The 15,856-nt window shown below is 36.6% G+C and overlaps 1 protein-coding gene and 1 long non-coding RNA gene across 2 annotated transcripts in view; one reads left to right on the top strand and one right to left on the bottom strand.

Moving 5' to 3' along the window:
* Positions 1–13,183, top strand: part of PLEKHH2 (pleckstrin homology, MyTH4 and FERM domain containing H2) — a 55,102-nt gene extending 41,919 nt beyond the window's left edge. The window contains exons 23-30 of the mRNA XM_057367660.1: positions 1,153–1,308; positions 2,681–2,778; positions 3,156–3,297; positions 4,081–4,226; positions 5,788–5,917; positions 6,806–6,892; positions 8,594–8,731; positions 9,984–13,183. Coding sequence (XP_057223643.1) covers positions 1,153–1,308; positions 2,681–2,778; positions 3,156–3,297; positions 4,081–4,226; positions 5,788–5,917; positions 6,806–6,892; positions 8,594–8,731; positions 9,984–10,166 — 1,080 coding nt within the window. The 3' untranslated portion in view covers positions 10,167–13,183. The remainder of the gene's footprint in view (positions 1–1,152; positions 1,309–2,680; positions 2,779–3,155; positions 3,298–4,080; positions 4,227–5,787; positions 5,918–6,805; positions 6,893–8,593; positions 8,732–9,983) is intronic.
* The window catches only part of LOC130574436 (uncharacterized), a 29,498-nt gene extending 13,681 nt beyond the window's left edge, over positions 1–15,817 (bottom strand). The window contains exons 1-2 of the long non-coding RNA XR_008965432.1: positions 15,538–15,817; positions 13,174–13,274 (exon numbers count right to left, since the gene is read on the bottom strand). This is a non-coding gene — a long non-coding RNA (uncharacterized LOC130574436). The remainder of the gene's footprint in view (positions 1–13,173; positions 13,275–15,537) is intronic.
* Between the last annotated feature and the right edge of the window lie 39 nt (positions 15,818–15,856).

Raw genomic sequence — 15,856 nt, 5'->3', positions numbered from 1 at the left:
TAAACTCCGTAGGAAACATTCCGCAGGCTTCCATGCATGCTGCTTCACATCCTGGTTTGTGTTTCCAACTGTGAGAGATGGCTGAAAAGATTTTAACCATTCAGAGTATTCCTAGACAGAAGGCAGCTTTTTATATGAAATCAGAGCTGTATAAAATAATTTTTTCTTTTCACGTCACAGAAGAATTCTGCATTTTTCTCACTTCTGCATTTCTTAATTGCTTACTGCTTCTCCAGTAAAACAGAAAAAACCCAACATCCTTTAAATCATCCTAAAGGGTTTCAAAATTTAGGCTTGGAGAAGAAAAGGAGTAACTGCTCATTAGTTATTTACTGCCCAAAACTGTATAGTTCCAAGGGCTAAGAAAAYTGTAATTAAATACATAAATTACTTTAATGGGATCAGCAAATAAACAATTACAGTAGTATGAAAACCTCTTGCATTAATCTCTGAGCTAGACTCATCAGATTTTTATTTTAATGTCAGCTACTGAGAAGTACCAAACAGAAATTCAAACTCCATTTTCAAGACATTTTTTACCAAAACATTTTTGACATGTCAAATACAGATTTAGGTGCACATCAGCAACTGGTATCTGTAAAGAAGCCATTTGCATCTCTTGCTAAAATGCTTCAATACCAGTAACAGCAGACAGAAGTTCAGATTTGGGGAAGTAAAATTTAGAAGGCTGCTGACATATACAACGGTGGCAAAACAACATTTGTAAAATACTTTGGATCCGCCAGTGTAGATTTGCCCTCTGTTATCCCTCTGAAGTTGCACATGATGGAAAATGATTAATTGATCTCCTTTGCTTCTCCAGTATATCAGAAGGGTGGGAAATTATAACCTTTATTTTTCAAGTGCTATTTGTCACAAAAAGCTCAGATACTAGACTGCTATCTGTCATATAAATTCTATAGAATTTCAAGTGTAGCAAGTGCAAGGAAACCAATTCCACTAAATTGACTTCCCACATAGAAATATTTTCTAGGCTCTTTATGACAATTTTTCATTTCCAATGACAGTAATGGATGGAATGGGTCTTATAGTACCATTGTTATTCTAGAGGTATTATATTTCAAAATCTTAAGATTTAAGGGGGAAAGAGTATGAGTTTGATAGCAAAATAAATTTTGGCTGATTTTTTAGGTTGTTGGGTTTGATGCCTCTACCACAGTGGAGGAATTTCTGAACACACTGAACCAAGATACAGGAATGAGGAAACCAGCTCAGTCAGGATTTGCACTGTTTTCTGATGATCCCTCTGGCAAAGATATAGAGCATTGTCTTCAAGGAAACATCAAGGTAAACAAAAACCTTTAATGTGCTGTGCATAAAAAAACAAAATATCTTCATTTGACAGAGCTCTCTTCAGACCGTTAATGTAAAGGATAATATTTTTCAGGCTGAAAACTGTCTTTTTTCTTAAAGTATATTCTTTAAAAGGTCACTTTTTCAGTTGCTGAAATTCATTCAGTAAACTACCTTTAAAAGCTTTCTCCAAGAGACCTGGATTACTCAGAGAAGTAACAGCTGGGTTGAAAAAAGAAAAAGTAAGCTGTTACAGTTCTTTAAAACCAGAAAACAATTAGAGTCAAACACGGATTTAGAGATTTTAGTCAACAGTTCTTTTATAGCTCCAGAAGATAACCMTGTGAGGTCCAAGAAGTCATTGATACTGGGGTGGAGATTCTGGGAAATTAAAGAAAGAAATGGTTCCTTCTCTAAATACAGAATAATTTTAGGGTTTGATTTAAGAAATTTCCAATTTTCGGCTTGTCATTGTCCTGAATTCTGAATTTTAGCTCCCACTATTGCTAGAATGAAATTTTTAGCAGTTAAGAGTCACAAAAATGCATTACAATCTGTGCTTTAGTAAAGTATTAGRTATTTTTCAAGTCTTTTAGCAACTAATGAATCATTAATTTTTTGTACCAAATAGTCTTTTGCACCCTTTGGCCAATATTCACAACTGCACTTTTGAGATACAAGGTGCRGTACAACTTGGCCTTAGTGATAAACAAGCAGTGTCACCACAATCAAAAAAATTACCGTGTGGAGAGCAAAGCTTATAAAATATGTACTTATTTTCTAGGTAACTGTAACTCTAGTAACTACTCATATTATGGCTTCCAGGAAGGCTCATTTATGAAGGAATGGTGACATGAAGCCCAACTGGGCACCAGGGATCTCTGTTCCACCTCGTCCCCATCTGCCCACCCGCCCACCTGCTCAGATTGTTGTGAACCAATTTTGGTGCATTTTATAACAAACCTTATGCCTTAACTTTATAGCAGTTACTAGAAAGGACCTGAAAAACTTGGGCATGCAGCAGAAGGAGAAGGCAGTGATGAAAGGCGCTTGATATAATAACTCATGCTGTATGATTACACATTCATTGGCAGCTGCTAAATCAAGAACCTGGCCTTTCCATGTTATGCCTTGTTTCCAAAGGTAGTGCATGTGTTGCAGGATAAACAAAATCCAAGAATGTTAATTATTAAATGCTTTGACTAAGAAATACAAGTTATACTTCAATGAGTTTAAAAATTCAAGCTGTATATGTTTCTGGTAGGTAATAGGTAAAGGATATTAAAATAAGTTGACAGTTTCTATTCAAAAGTGTTTTCAAATAGGAAGACACGGCAAAGTCAGTTGTGCATTGTTTTCCTTTTAGATCTGTGACATTATTTCAAAATGGGAGCAAGCCTCCAAAGAACAGCACCCTGGGAAATGTGAAGGCACAAGGACTGTCCGCCTTACTTACAAAAACAGGTTTGTTTAGCAAGTATCTTTGCCTCATCCCAAAATTTGTTTTCTCATTTCTGCCATTTCTTCATCTAGAAAAACATAGGCTGACTCAAAGCTTGCAACAAAAATAGTAAATGGGTGTAACTGGAGATTTTTTTTTAAATATAGTTAATTATTTTTTTTAGTTCTTAAAAGATGAGCAGGGCTGCAAAAAAAAAACCCCACCAAAGTCAGAAGACTGACATTAAATATTTACCCACTGGTTCAAGTACAAGTGTTGCTCTGCTAATATGTTTTGACGCTGAAATAAACATGTCACATTCAGAGCAGATACTGCTAATCCTCAGGGCTAATGCATTTCCCTATCTTCTTTATTTAATAACTTTCTGTCTTTTCTCTAGGCTTTATTTTTCAGTTCAAGTTCATGGGGAGACAGACAGAGAGAAGCTGCTGCTAGTRTATCAGACAAATGATCAAATAGTCAATGGACTTTTCCCTGTAAACAAAGAATTAGCAATGGAATTGACAGCCCTTTTAGCTCAGGTAATCTTTATGCATGAATGAYTCACACAGCAGTTTTTCAGGAGAAAATCTTAAACAAACTGATCCAGGATTGCTTGACACTCARTTGACCTCCACCTTTTACATATGAGTGGGCAGGAAACAGACTGGGCTGGAATCTTTGTGTAAGATAACTCTGGACTGGCGTGGAAATGCTTTACAGCATATGCTGCTGCTGGTATCAGTATGGCTGAAATGTTCCTTCCTTGTTACATAGCCAGGCCCTCTTGCATTAAATATCATGTAATCATGTACCATTTCTTCATTCACTATTCTTTCCATGATTCCTGCAAGCTAATTTTCCAAAGGAACAGTTGTTCAATGGAAGTCTAAGACTTCTTTTACTAGACATGGTCTTGAAAAGATGTTTTATTTAAAAAAAATAAAAGCTCAAATGAAGGTTTTTGAGAAAGTTATTTGATGTTGTTATTCAATAAATGTAAACTGATTTGTGTCAGTTGGATATTTAGCAGTCTAAGAGCTGTACTATGTTTGTACAATTTATGTTTGATATTTAACTTTTTTCCATGGTACATAGAAAATAAGAAAATCACTTGTGACTTGTGACTTTTTTATCAATGAAAAGTATATATTAATTGACAAATTTGTTTTAATTTATATTTATTAAGACAGATTAAAAGATAGTTTTTAAATAAGAAGATATTTAATAATACCCAGCTTGAAAATTTAATAATAATTTAATAATATCCAGCTAGAAAATTACTCTGGAATAACATAAAACTTTCTTCATGGACTTCCCCTTAGGTAGAGATTGGAGATTTTGAACGGCCTTTCTCAACTCCAGCAGGGCAAGTCACTTCCCAGTCCAAGTCCAACCAAACACTAAAGCAAGTTTTGGAGAAATTCTACCCTAAGAGATACAAACAGGGTTGTTCAGAGGAACAGTTAAGGTGAGATGTGGTTTTTGATTCATATTCTCTAAAGATCTAGGAGTGAAACAAGGAAGTTTTAAACTGTCATTGGGAACAACCTACTGTTGTGCTGTATTTGCTTAAACCTGTGTTGGAAACACATTTTCTTGCTAATCTAAAGAACCCATTTCCTCTGCATGTTTCTAATCTAAACAAAGGACCATCATTAATAACATTCCAGAAAAAGCTGTAGCAGTTACTACATAGTGTTACAAAACCTGGTGATTTTGAAATTCTTGTTTTTCTTTTTCAGCAAATCTAAACTAGGTCTATGCACAGACTAAAGAGTTACTGAAGTAAAGGACATGAGGACGTGATCTGTTTGTTATTCTAGTGTGCAATCTCTGGCAGCCAGTCAWATTGGCAATGTATAACTTAGTGGGCTTACTAGTAAGGTATCACTTAATTTAAAATTAATAACCTTCAAGGGATTTAAATCAACACCTACTGACATGAAAATAAGAGGAACAGTGTAATAAATTACCCAAAGTCAATACAGCAGTTTTAAAGTCCARTAAACATCATAGAAATGTTCTTCAGTACCGGGTTGAGAAAATTTAATGTTATTAATATGTGCGTATAGTAACTTCATTACATACTAAGAAGACAATGGGGCATTCGAACTTCAGCCATAATTTCAAAGAAGAAATTATAAAAGGTCCTAGATTAGATTAACTCATGGAGGAAAAGTCAGACATCTGTTGTACTGTTTAAGCAGTCCCTAAACTACCAGTTGGCAGAGCTGGAGATCTGTGGCAGGGGAAGAATCACTCTACACCTGCCCTACTGCCTGTATTTTTTTTGCAATGGGTGTAGTTTAACTTCATRTACAGTAAGACAAATGCAGCAAGTGATGGATCTCCCTTTACTACACATTATCCCTCCTTTTTCTTGGGCTGCATTTAATAACCTTATGGCTGTCAGATAAGTTATCCCTGCAGGTCAGTGTGCTAAGAAGGTATTCTGGGCTGGGGGTGTTTTGAGGAATAGTTTTTACATATTATTGAACCAACTCAACAAGGAACCACAAAACCACAAAAGGAGCCAGAAAAAAAATCTCCAGTGTGAGCACATCATGCTTTTTTGTAGCTTTTTTTGGTAGCAGTGCCCAGACATACTAAAAGGAAGTAGTGCTAAGCTATGTCTTTCACACCTCCTACTAGCCACAGGTAAAGATATGTGCTAAGCTGGATGGATTTTTGGAATGACAACTGACATAGCTGTTGAGTACTGATAAAGGTAGATTGATTCTCTGTAGAGACATGTTAAAAGCTGTCCCAGACTATCTGCCTTTATGCTGCAACTGCTACATCAATATTTAATCACAATGTTGTGGAAATGAGAAGATAATTCGTAATTTTCATGTGCATTAAAATATTAAATGACATTTTGGATGTATTTAATACTGTATCAGTGATAGTTGTTGAATTAACTGAAATTATAATTTAAAGAAATGGATTCTTTTGTTGCTCATTAAACTTGATGTGGACAAGCATTGAAATTCCCCTCAATAAGTAAATTCCATATTTCATTTCAACAGACAGCTTTGCCAGCGACTGTCGACAAGGTGGATGGCTCTCCGGGGGCACAGTGCTGCAGACTGTGTGCGCATTTATCTCACTGTAGCCAGGAAATGGCCTTTCTTTGGGGCTAAATTGTTTGCAGCAAAAGTAAGACATTTTAATGAGTTTGAATGGTGGGAGGGGTTAATTATAATATGGAAATAGTACTACCTTTTTGTTGAAAATTACTGTCTAAAACATGAACTGATTGAGTCTCTTGTCAAATTTCTAACTTGGTTGTCATACACTGGTGAAACATGATAGCCACAGTACTAAGTGTATCATAATAGTAACCTTCCAAATACACTTACTGCTTATTTTACATTATTAATCTCTCGTTCCGTTTCCTTCTATCTTAGTTTAGGATAGCCTTTTTCAGTTTAAACTCTTTTACCTGATAACTAGTAGTACTAGTATTGAAAAGGTATAATGAACTGGATATGGAAGCTGAACCTTGCAGAAACCTTGCTGAACCTTGCAGTAAATGTTTTTAAAGGTATTCAGAGCACTCCCTTCTGTGCTGGCCTCTCTAAATTTCTCCTAACCACTGGTATCTTAAATTCTCTTGATTCTTGATTGTTAAATAGAGCTGTCACCTCATGCTTTCAGTTTTATTAGGTAATTCCAGTGTGTGTATATATATCTATCTGTATCTATATCTGTATCTATATCTAAAAAATTGCTTGTCAGTGCTCTGTTCTTTGTGTATTTAGATATATGAGCTAGTAAAGAAACTTTAAGACACCTGACTACTTTATTAATGAGACTATATATTTTATGACTAAGCATCAGGGCAGATTTCAAGTATATTAGGTTGACTTCATCATTCTGCCACTGGCCACCTACATGGCTTTGGGCAGGTATTTCAATTCCTTTACTGAAATTTACACTGATATGAGAAGTGTGAATGGAGAAGGTCTGTAATAGCTGAAAGTTAATAATTATTCRCATCTGCCTCATTTTGAAGTAGTAACTAATGAACATTTCTCTTTATAGCCTCTAGCAACAGCCTCAGCTGAGAAGTCCTTCATATGGTTTGCTGTACATGAAGATGGCATAAGCATCCTGGATTACAGCTCCATGGTAAGGGAAATTGCTGTTTTAAATTAGGTCAAGATAGATTTTAGTACTAAAATCATAGTACTAGAAWCGCCTCCATTCTGTCTAGAAGATAGCATTAGCCTTCCATGCTAAGTTATCCAGTCCTTCTCTTAAAGCAAAAAAAAAATCATTCCTTTTAAAATACTTTAATGTTATCATCATTACAGTAGCACTAATAATAGAAATAAGTAATGAATTCTTTGCACAGAATTTATTTTTGTTTATCAGATACACTTTTTATATCATATAATGAAATGTTAATGTTTTAATCATTCAGATGTCAGGAAATACATAGTTATTGTAATGTTATTACAATAACATTAATTTTCTTTTCCTGGAGACTTAATTTTCCAGTATTATTCATAATACATACACTCTGCAAAGAGCAGTTACTTTAAAAGATTGTTAWTTTCATTGTATTATTTTTGTTTAATAGTAGGTAATATAACCCAGTGTTAGTTAATTATGTCATTTTAGGCTCCGATTTTTCTTTGATTTGCAATACAAGTTTTCACAGAAAACGACTCGTAATCAGTGTAAAAAATCAGTGCCTGAGAAGATCCCTGCTTTTATTTATATCCTGCAAAGAAAAAGAATGGCATGCTGCTATTAGCAAGTGCTAATATTGAATATCAGAAAATTAAAATCTCAGCTTTATAATTGTGCTGATATGGGCCTTTTCATTACATTTCTTTGCAGTTAAAGAAATAATAAAACAAAGAACATGCTGAGAGCAAACAGCAGCTCTCAGGGAACAAGCACAATGTGCTTGCATCAGACTGCAGAAAGCTCTACAAACACTAGTCCTGTAGCTGTGGCATTGCTTYAGGGCATTGCCAGGTTAAGGATTAGCAGGCTTTACTGGACATTCAAGAAAAACTCAGCTTCCAGGCAACATTRGAATTTTCCGTAGGAAGGATCAGGGGTATGAGAAATGATGTTGCAAGGGGCAGAGATAATACTATTTCAAAATTGGGGCAAAAAGAGGTTTAGTAAGAAAGGACTTTAAGGCAGTTATTGTACAAATGTGGTCTGACAATGAATTTTAAAGGTGAACATCTGCAGCAAATTAATACAAGGTGTAACAATAAATTAAATGCTGATCTTGAAGGCCACTACTGTGGTGTTAAGCACTGAATAGTAAGAATGGAAGGATGAGAAGCTGAGGAGCCTCAAAGAGCATTTGTGTTTCATCAAAGATGTAAAAAAAAAGAGAACAGAATTTAATTTGTGTGTTTGCAAAACACATCATTGCACAAAAAGAAAACCTAGAGTTAAATTCCTTTAGATGCCTTATACTCTGCCCTTTAATTTATTTAGACAGTGCTCCAATTTCAAATGGAATTAGTAAGATTAACTTCTCTCAAAGTCAGTCAAGACTTGGGTAAATGGAATTACACACTTGAATTGAACTCTGCTTWTATCTTTGATCTAATTAATTTGTAATAGCAACAGAAGTCAAACTTAGAAGAGTTATCATCTACAGTGCAAATTTCTCATCATAAAGGTCTGAATGAAGCTACCCCACATTCACAGTTAATTTCAAGATTCTTAAGAGGCTAACTCCGCTGAAAAATGTATGTGTAATTTTATTTTTAGAAGAAGGATTTGTCATAAACTGTTTTTCTTGCATTGTCCTGCATTAAAGCTTTGTGTTTTGTTTTGGGGGTTTCATTTTTTCAGCGATTAACAGTTACATACACATATAAGAGCCTGATGACTTTYGGAGGCTATCAAGATGATTTTATGCTGGTTGTGAACAATGCTCAGACWAAGGACAAATTGACTGAAAAACACCTTTTTGCCATGACAAAACCAAAGGTTGGTAAATTACCTGAAACAGTTTTCCACCATCTGCTGTTGTGCTATCTCTAGTGGGTAATCCTTAACAGATGGGAAAGATGAAACACCTTCTTTAATCCCAGCATGCTCAGATTACTGACTTTTGCCAGATTATTTTAGAGAGCAAATAATTAGTCATGTTAGGGCTGTGACAGTACTGATGTGTTCCTGTTCTTTTSATATCCCTGTCTGTAACAATCCAAATTTTTCATAAAAGGACAAAGAAGGCTGTTAGGAACAGAAATTACTTGTAGTACCTAAAACTTGGTCTGTTTGCCTAATCAGCACTAGAGATATTTTTTWAAAAATTACATTTGGGATCTACTTGTGAAATTGTAGAACACAAGATCTGAAAAATCAGTCACTTCTTAAAAAGCCTAGGATATTTTTCCCTTTGGGAAAAAAAAAAACCAAAACAAAAACCAAAACAAAAAAGGCATGCTTTTTAAATCTAGATTCTCTCTTTCACTCGTAAGACTGACTACACTTTTTAAAAAATRTCCAAAGTTTTTGCTGTTTTTCAGAATAATGAATGAAACAATTCAAAATTCCACTTATAAATTTGGGTCAAAACATGATTCTTCATACAAATAAGCACATGCATTGAAGTTTCCCTCAGATTGTTCCCTTATAGAATCACATAATGGGTTGGGTTGAAAAGGACCTTAAAGATCACCTAGCTCTGATCCCCCTGYCCTGGGCAGGGATACCTTCCAGTAGACTTGGTTGCTCAAAGCCCCATCCAGGCTGGCCTTGAACACTTCCAGGGATAGAGAATCCACAGCTACTCTGGGCAACCTGCTCTGTGCCTCAGCAAGGTTCATATGGGTCACAAAGAGAAAATATGATAAAAACCTCCCAGAAGTCTTTATTCCCTTCATTAACCCTATACTCTGAGTTCTCTGAGTGCTAGGCACTTCCTTGGAAAAACTCCTCAGAGTGTCATCTTTTGGACTTCAAAACCTCTCTTGGAGTCAAAGTAATATCTGAATCATTTAAGACTGAAAGACAAAGTATCTTCGATATATACTGATAGGAATAATGTTACATTATTTGAAGGAGCAATAAAAAAAGCCTTATTAGTTATCTCTTCTCTCCCCATCATTAATTTGATAAGTACAAGTACTTATCCAGTTGATGGTGATTGTCACTTGCTAAAAAGTTAGCTATTTTTCTGCAGTCAAAACACATCACTGTATTTTTCAAAGAGTTTTGTATGTTCCTGTTATAGATTCTTGAGATCACTCTACTGATTGCCAGCTACATTAACAACTTTCATCAGCTGAAAGGAGCTGCTCATGACCTCTCTGCTCCAGCATTAGTGGCACCTCAAAGTGGACAGAAACTCAAGGAAATGGGGAGCCAGCCACTTCTTGTAATCAACAGACCAACTAAATGTCCGACTTTGTTATGAAMGGATTATGTATCACGATAAGGCATCTTTGTAACAGGGTTTCTACATGGATTGAAAACCTTCTGATGTACAAGACATAGAGCATAAGCAGCTCCATAAACAAAAGAAAGGTGAAAAGATTTACATTCACCTCACTGGCAGATAACAGGAGTAGCCCTTTAATTAAAGCTCTGGCCTGAACTGGAAAGATGAYGTGTCAGTTTAAGGGTTATGCTTTAAAGGGGCTTGCTTGTGCCTACAGCTCAGAAAAAACACATGTGTTTATAATGATGGCAAAAGGTGTCTTTGGAAACAATCGTATCGATTTTTATAGTTTTCCCRGTATATACTCAGGGACCAACTGTTTTCAGCTCTTCATCTCTATTTTTCAAAATTTGACCAGTTGTATAACTTCCATTTTGAAAAGGAATTTTTTGTTTAGAAAAGCAGCCAAATACAAAATACCTTCCATTTCCAGCACYATCCTTATTTGCAATACAAATATCACAGGATTAAAAGGAACAAGTTGTGTATAATTGTTTCTCCTTTGAAAAAAAAACAAACACATAAGCACATCATGTGAGCATTACACATTTAAAGAGTATTCTCATGATACACTCTAGCCTTTGTTATATAGCTGTTTTACTTGGCAATCTTCAGTCTTGGTCTAGTAAATTTCCAAATAAACCCTCTCTGCTCCAGCCTTTTGAAAAAATCCAAATTGGATAGGCACTGTATTTACTACAGTTCTGTTAAACAAGACCCCGTACCTCATTTCTCCTTTAATCCAGGCTAATAATATAATACAGATGGCAAGAATGACTCACAATTCAAGCTACAAGAATAACACAGAAAACCATTGATTGAAATGCTGTGAGTAAACTTGGAAACCTAAAATGTATAATATGTATAATGTATATACATTGAGTCAGAATAATATTTACATCTTGTTTTTTATTTGTATCTATACATTTCCTATTATAATACTAATATAATGTTCTTGCACACTGAAGACATGATGCTGCATCTGCACAATTGGACCTAGGAGCACTTTGCAGTTGCCTTTTTCAGCTGCAAGCCTCAGTGCTACATGGGTCAAATGTATAGAAATTACACCCATTGTTTTCCTTCCAGTCCTCTCTTTTTTGTTCCCATGCAAATAAACCACTTTGGCAGTCTCTGAAATGGATCAGCAGCATACTCTAATGGATAACTTAGATCCAACCATAAAGAAGGTACTCCAACACAAATCATTGACTTATGGACATTTCACAGTCTTCACTTCTGCTGATTCTAATGATTTTGGATTATTTATCCCTTACAGCCAGCCCTCACTGATTTTTGTTTGATTGCTACTTAMATCTGAAGTAATTTCACAATTGAAAATCTCTGGTTTATGATATTTAAACATTTCAATGCTCATACTGAGAGAAAAGGAATTTTCAGCTGTTTGCCCTCCATGAAAGATAGGGAGTATCCTCTTAARGAATTAAAATAGATTGGGAGGGAGATACAGGCCATGAAGAGAACATGATCTTAAAAATGGAAAGGCAAACAGGCAAGCTGACTTGATAAACTGGTTTCTTTAGAAGGTTCTCCCAAGTCCTGTGGCAGCTACTGAAGTCCACAGGACTCAAGCACCACTTTATGAATGATACCATTCAACACTTTTCCTTGAAAATTACAACCAAACAACACACAGACTATACCCAGACGCTTTCATATTTACAAGGTGGAAAGAGGTTCCTGGTAACTTCCACCCTTTGGTGGCGGTTGGGGCACCAGACCCTTCTCTTTCCATAAGGCAGGGCCAGCAGCAGGAGGTTTTACTTCTTCCTTAGGCAGCCAATCTCCTGCCATCATCCAAGAAAGCATGTTGGGAGCTACAAGAGACCAACAGCATTACTTCTTGCACCCCATGTGAAATGATGCAGATACCATGGTGAAATTCATTTAGGAATTTGCAATCAGGAGAAAAAATAAATTTCGGATTTGAGGGGGGAAGGGTGTTTACAAATTCAAACATGCTACTGCATCAGTTATACTCAGGAAAATAGCCTAAAACTTCTGAAATATGATAAACATCTTCAGTTTACAAACACAAACGTCTTCCTGTAATGGTGAAATTATGATAACTTGGAATACTCCAACTAGTAATTYTTTACTAATTGTCCAGTTTCCAATGAATGTGGCAGATCCGCTTTGTTATTAGAAGGCAAAAAACATGGAGCATTTTGCTAGTGAGCTTGTTCATGTAATTTTTAAAATCKTCATTGAATTTTGAGATATGATAAACTACCAACAACTGATGTACAGATTTTGAGTTTTTTAAACAGCTTTCATGAACAACCTTACAAACAGTTGTTTCATAAAGCCATGTAGAATCTATGAAGCAGAGTACGACCTTCCYGCCTGCCTTTGGGTAGGAAACTAGACATTGCTTTGCTTTTCAGTGTTCAGCTCTTGCTGCTGCCATATATCCCTACATCATCATAATCAGAAGCAATCCATGCATTAGTTTCCCTTTTTTTGGCATGACTTTCCAGACTTACTACTTAGTCACRTGACCAGAAATGCTGTGTTAATTTATATGAAATAAATGCACTCACAATCACAGTTACCATGACAACACTGCATTAAACAATGAAGCTGCTTCCAGTTTGATTTGAAAGAGTGAAGTTTCTGTAGTGACAGTAACCTCAGTAAACACGTCCCTTCAACATAACAGGGTCAGTGAGTGGAATCTCTCACGCATGCAAGCACTCCTMCAAACACAGCTCTGCATATCTCAGGACCTTGCTCCACCATAATCAAGCTCCAGAGCTACTTAAAAATACCACACAGTGTAAGAGAGCAAAGCTGAACATTTCACAGTCCAAGCAGTTAATCTGTTCTGCTTTCCCCACATAGCTTGAGCCTCATGACTGATCCTCATCTCAATCCTAAATTTGAATCATCCACCAAAGTAATTCATACTGTGCTACCTAATCYGTGACTGAAGCCCAGGTAGGAACTGGACCTTTCTCACCTCCTAATCTTCAGCAGCAGTGATACTGTGGGAGCTGTCAAATGAKCAGTGACTTCAGGGACTGATGCTGGAAAATTTTCCATGCTCAAGGCTTGCAGAACCTAGGTTGTAAAAATATTGACAGAATTAAGATTAACATGTTAGCACATGCAAAGAGACATCCCCTTCTACCACTTCAGAATACCTTGCTTTGAGCTAGTAGTCAGAATCAACAATCCATGTAAATGATCACTGAATCTGAACTTGACAATGACTGAAAGATCAATGGTAACTCTCTGTATAAACAATCATGCTGATTTGAAAAGAATATTTGGAATGCAGTGTAAATTAATGTATTACTTGAACTTCACTTTGCCTTGTCAATTTTTGAACAGCAGTATTAGTAAGAGRACAGCTGAATTCTGAAACAAGCATGACCCATTTGCTTCTCTACTACWGCAGGAAAATTATAAAGCTTTAAGGTTTTAATATGATTAATGGGTTTTGTTATATTTATATTTCATTTAAATTTAACATAAAAGTGTATATTTCCCTATAAAAGAAGACTGGTAAGTGATGGAGTCAGACTACCAGAGTTTTCAAGGTTTTAATTTTTCCTGAAGCATGAAAATTATTCTTGCATAAAGGAATGCCCCACTTAAAGCTCTAGGTAGAGCTTTAATAGTCCGTACAGCAATCCTTTAGTTTGAGTTAATTTTAACTAAGGTGATTAGTAACCCAGTAATAATGAATTGGAGGAAAAAAAGTTTTGTGTGTATGTGTTGTTTTGGGTTTTTTTTACAGTTTATTAGGACAAAAGAAATGAAACTGGGAAAGTTGAAACATAAAATACTGAGAATTCCAAATAAAATTCCAGATCAGGCTTCAGTACATTTATTAACTCTACACTCTTTAATGTGCTTCCCAGCTCAGATCTGTACTACAGCATCTTCCAGATTTGCCTAGTCTTAAGTCCTAGTGAGTAAATCACTGTAAAAATACTTTGCTTTTTATGCTCYTGTTGCAGTAATACCTGCATAAGTCATAGTGTCAGGAGCAATTTCTCCATAGTCTTGCTCTCTTTGGCAGAGCAGCTTTGTCCAGGGTTTTCTCAGCTCTAGCTGCTGATTACAGGTCAGCACTTGCTTAATATACATACCAAGATATGAGAAGCGTTCTGTTGAACTGAAATTGATGAAAGAAATGCACTTAGATAGACATCAGCGTGACCTGCACTGCACAACACTAAACAATTAAGTTTTTTTCTGTATTTTAATTAGCAAGACTATGGTTTCCATAGGAGCAAACGTTAGCAAATAGTTAGCAAATTCTTTAGAATAAGCATGTAAAAACCTGGAAGTAATTAAAACCAGACAAAAATAAAGGCTTCTGGGACTGAAACTGAGTAATTATGCAAGAAAATTTAGAAAAAAAAAAGAATCTTATTTAAAGAATTAACTTTACTTAGGGTTAGTGGAAGGCTACATCAGCCTTCTTTGGCTAAGAAARAAGGAACAGTTAAAATTAAATCTGAGTTAATCATTATGAATGAGGCCACTTTCTTGGCTTTGATCAAACTGTTGGCTGAATGATTTTAGTTAGATTTTTCTGTCTCCTCTCACAAGATGCAAAGCAGCTCCTCAGCTACAGAAGATAGCTGTAATTGCTGTCCTGGATTTTGGGTAACTTTCCTGATGTAGGACACTTTAGACTTGCCGGGTTCACCTATATCCTACACCCTTTTCATATTCACTGTCATCCTGCTGTTTTACTGCACACTTTAAATCCCACTTTCCAATCCAAGCCTAGCATTTTTGGACTTGATTTTTGATAATCTTATTTGAAATATTCTAGCCCCTGGTRTTACAATGTCTTACTTTGYATGCTCTTGTAACTGCAGTCASAGAATCCCAGAATGGATCAGGTTGGAAGGGAGCACAGTGGGTCATCTGGCCCAAGCTCCRTGCTGAAGGAGGGTCATCCCAGAGCACATGGCATAGGATTGTGTCCAGAATAGTCTTGAATACCTCCGGTGAGGGAGACTCCACCAGCTCTCTGAACAATCTGTTCTAGTGCTTGATCACCTGCACAGTAAAGCAGCTCTTCCCCATGTTCAGGTGGAACTTTCTGTGCATCAGTTTCTGCCCATTGCCTCCTGTCCTATTGCTCGGCAYCACCGAGCAGAGCCTGGAAACATCCTCTGACCCCTCCCTGCAGACWCTGACAGACACTGATGAGGGCCCCTCTCAGTCRCATCTTCTTCAGGCTCAGCTCTCTCATCCTTTCCTCGTACGGAACATGCTCCAATCCCTCAATCACCCTCGTTGCCCTCCACTGGACAGTAAAATAATTACACAATAACTACTATAAAATAATTACACTTACTCTGTGTTATACGCAGTTCTCAGGGAGTGGGAACTACTCAAGTCTCGTTTCACTCCCCCCGCTGGCAACAAATCTCACTGAGGGACCATGATTTATCAGGAGCCRGTGCTTAAGGCCGAGGTGAAATAAGACTCCCGATGGTGTTTGCTTTTCCCAGGCTTCACCCACAGCGGGAGTTTTTTGTCCCTTCACAACAGGGGCCACTGTCGAGGTACCCCGAGGGCCCTCACACTCACTCCGCTACCAAACCGGGAGAACTCTGAACACAGAGGCACCCGCAGGTCCCCCGAACGGGATGGAGCGGGACTCTCAGTGGAGC

This window comes from Malurus melanocephalus, unplaced genomic scaffold (assembly GCF_030028575.1).
Source record: "Malurus melanocephalus ecotype Western Australia unplaced genomic scaffold, MMel_1.1 scaffold_82, whole genome shotgun sequence".
Classification (NCBI taxonomy): domain Eukaryota; kingdom Metazoa; phylum Chordata; class Aves; order Passeriformes; family Maluridae; genus Malurus; species Malurus melanocephalus.
The sequence above is the reverse complement of the archived record's forward strand: the minus strand, read 5'-3'. Positions and strand labels throughout refer to the sequence as shown.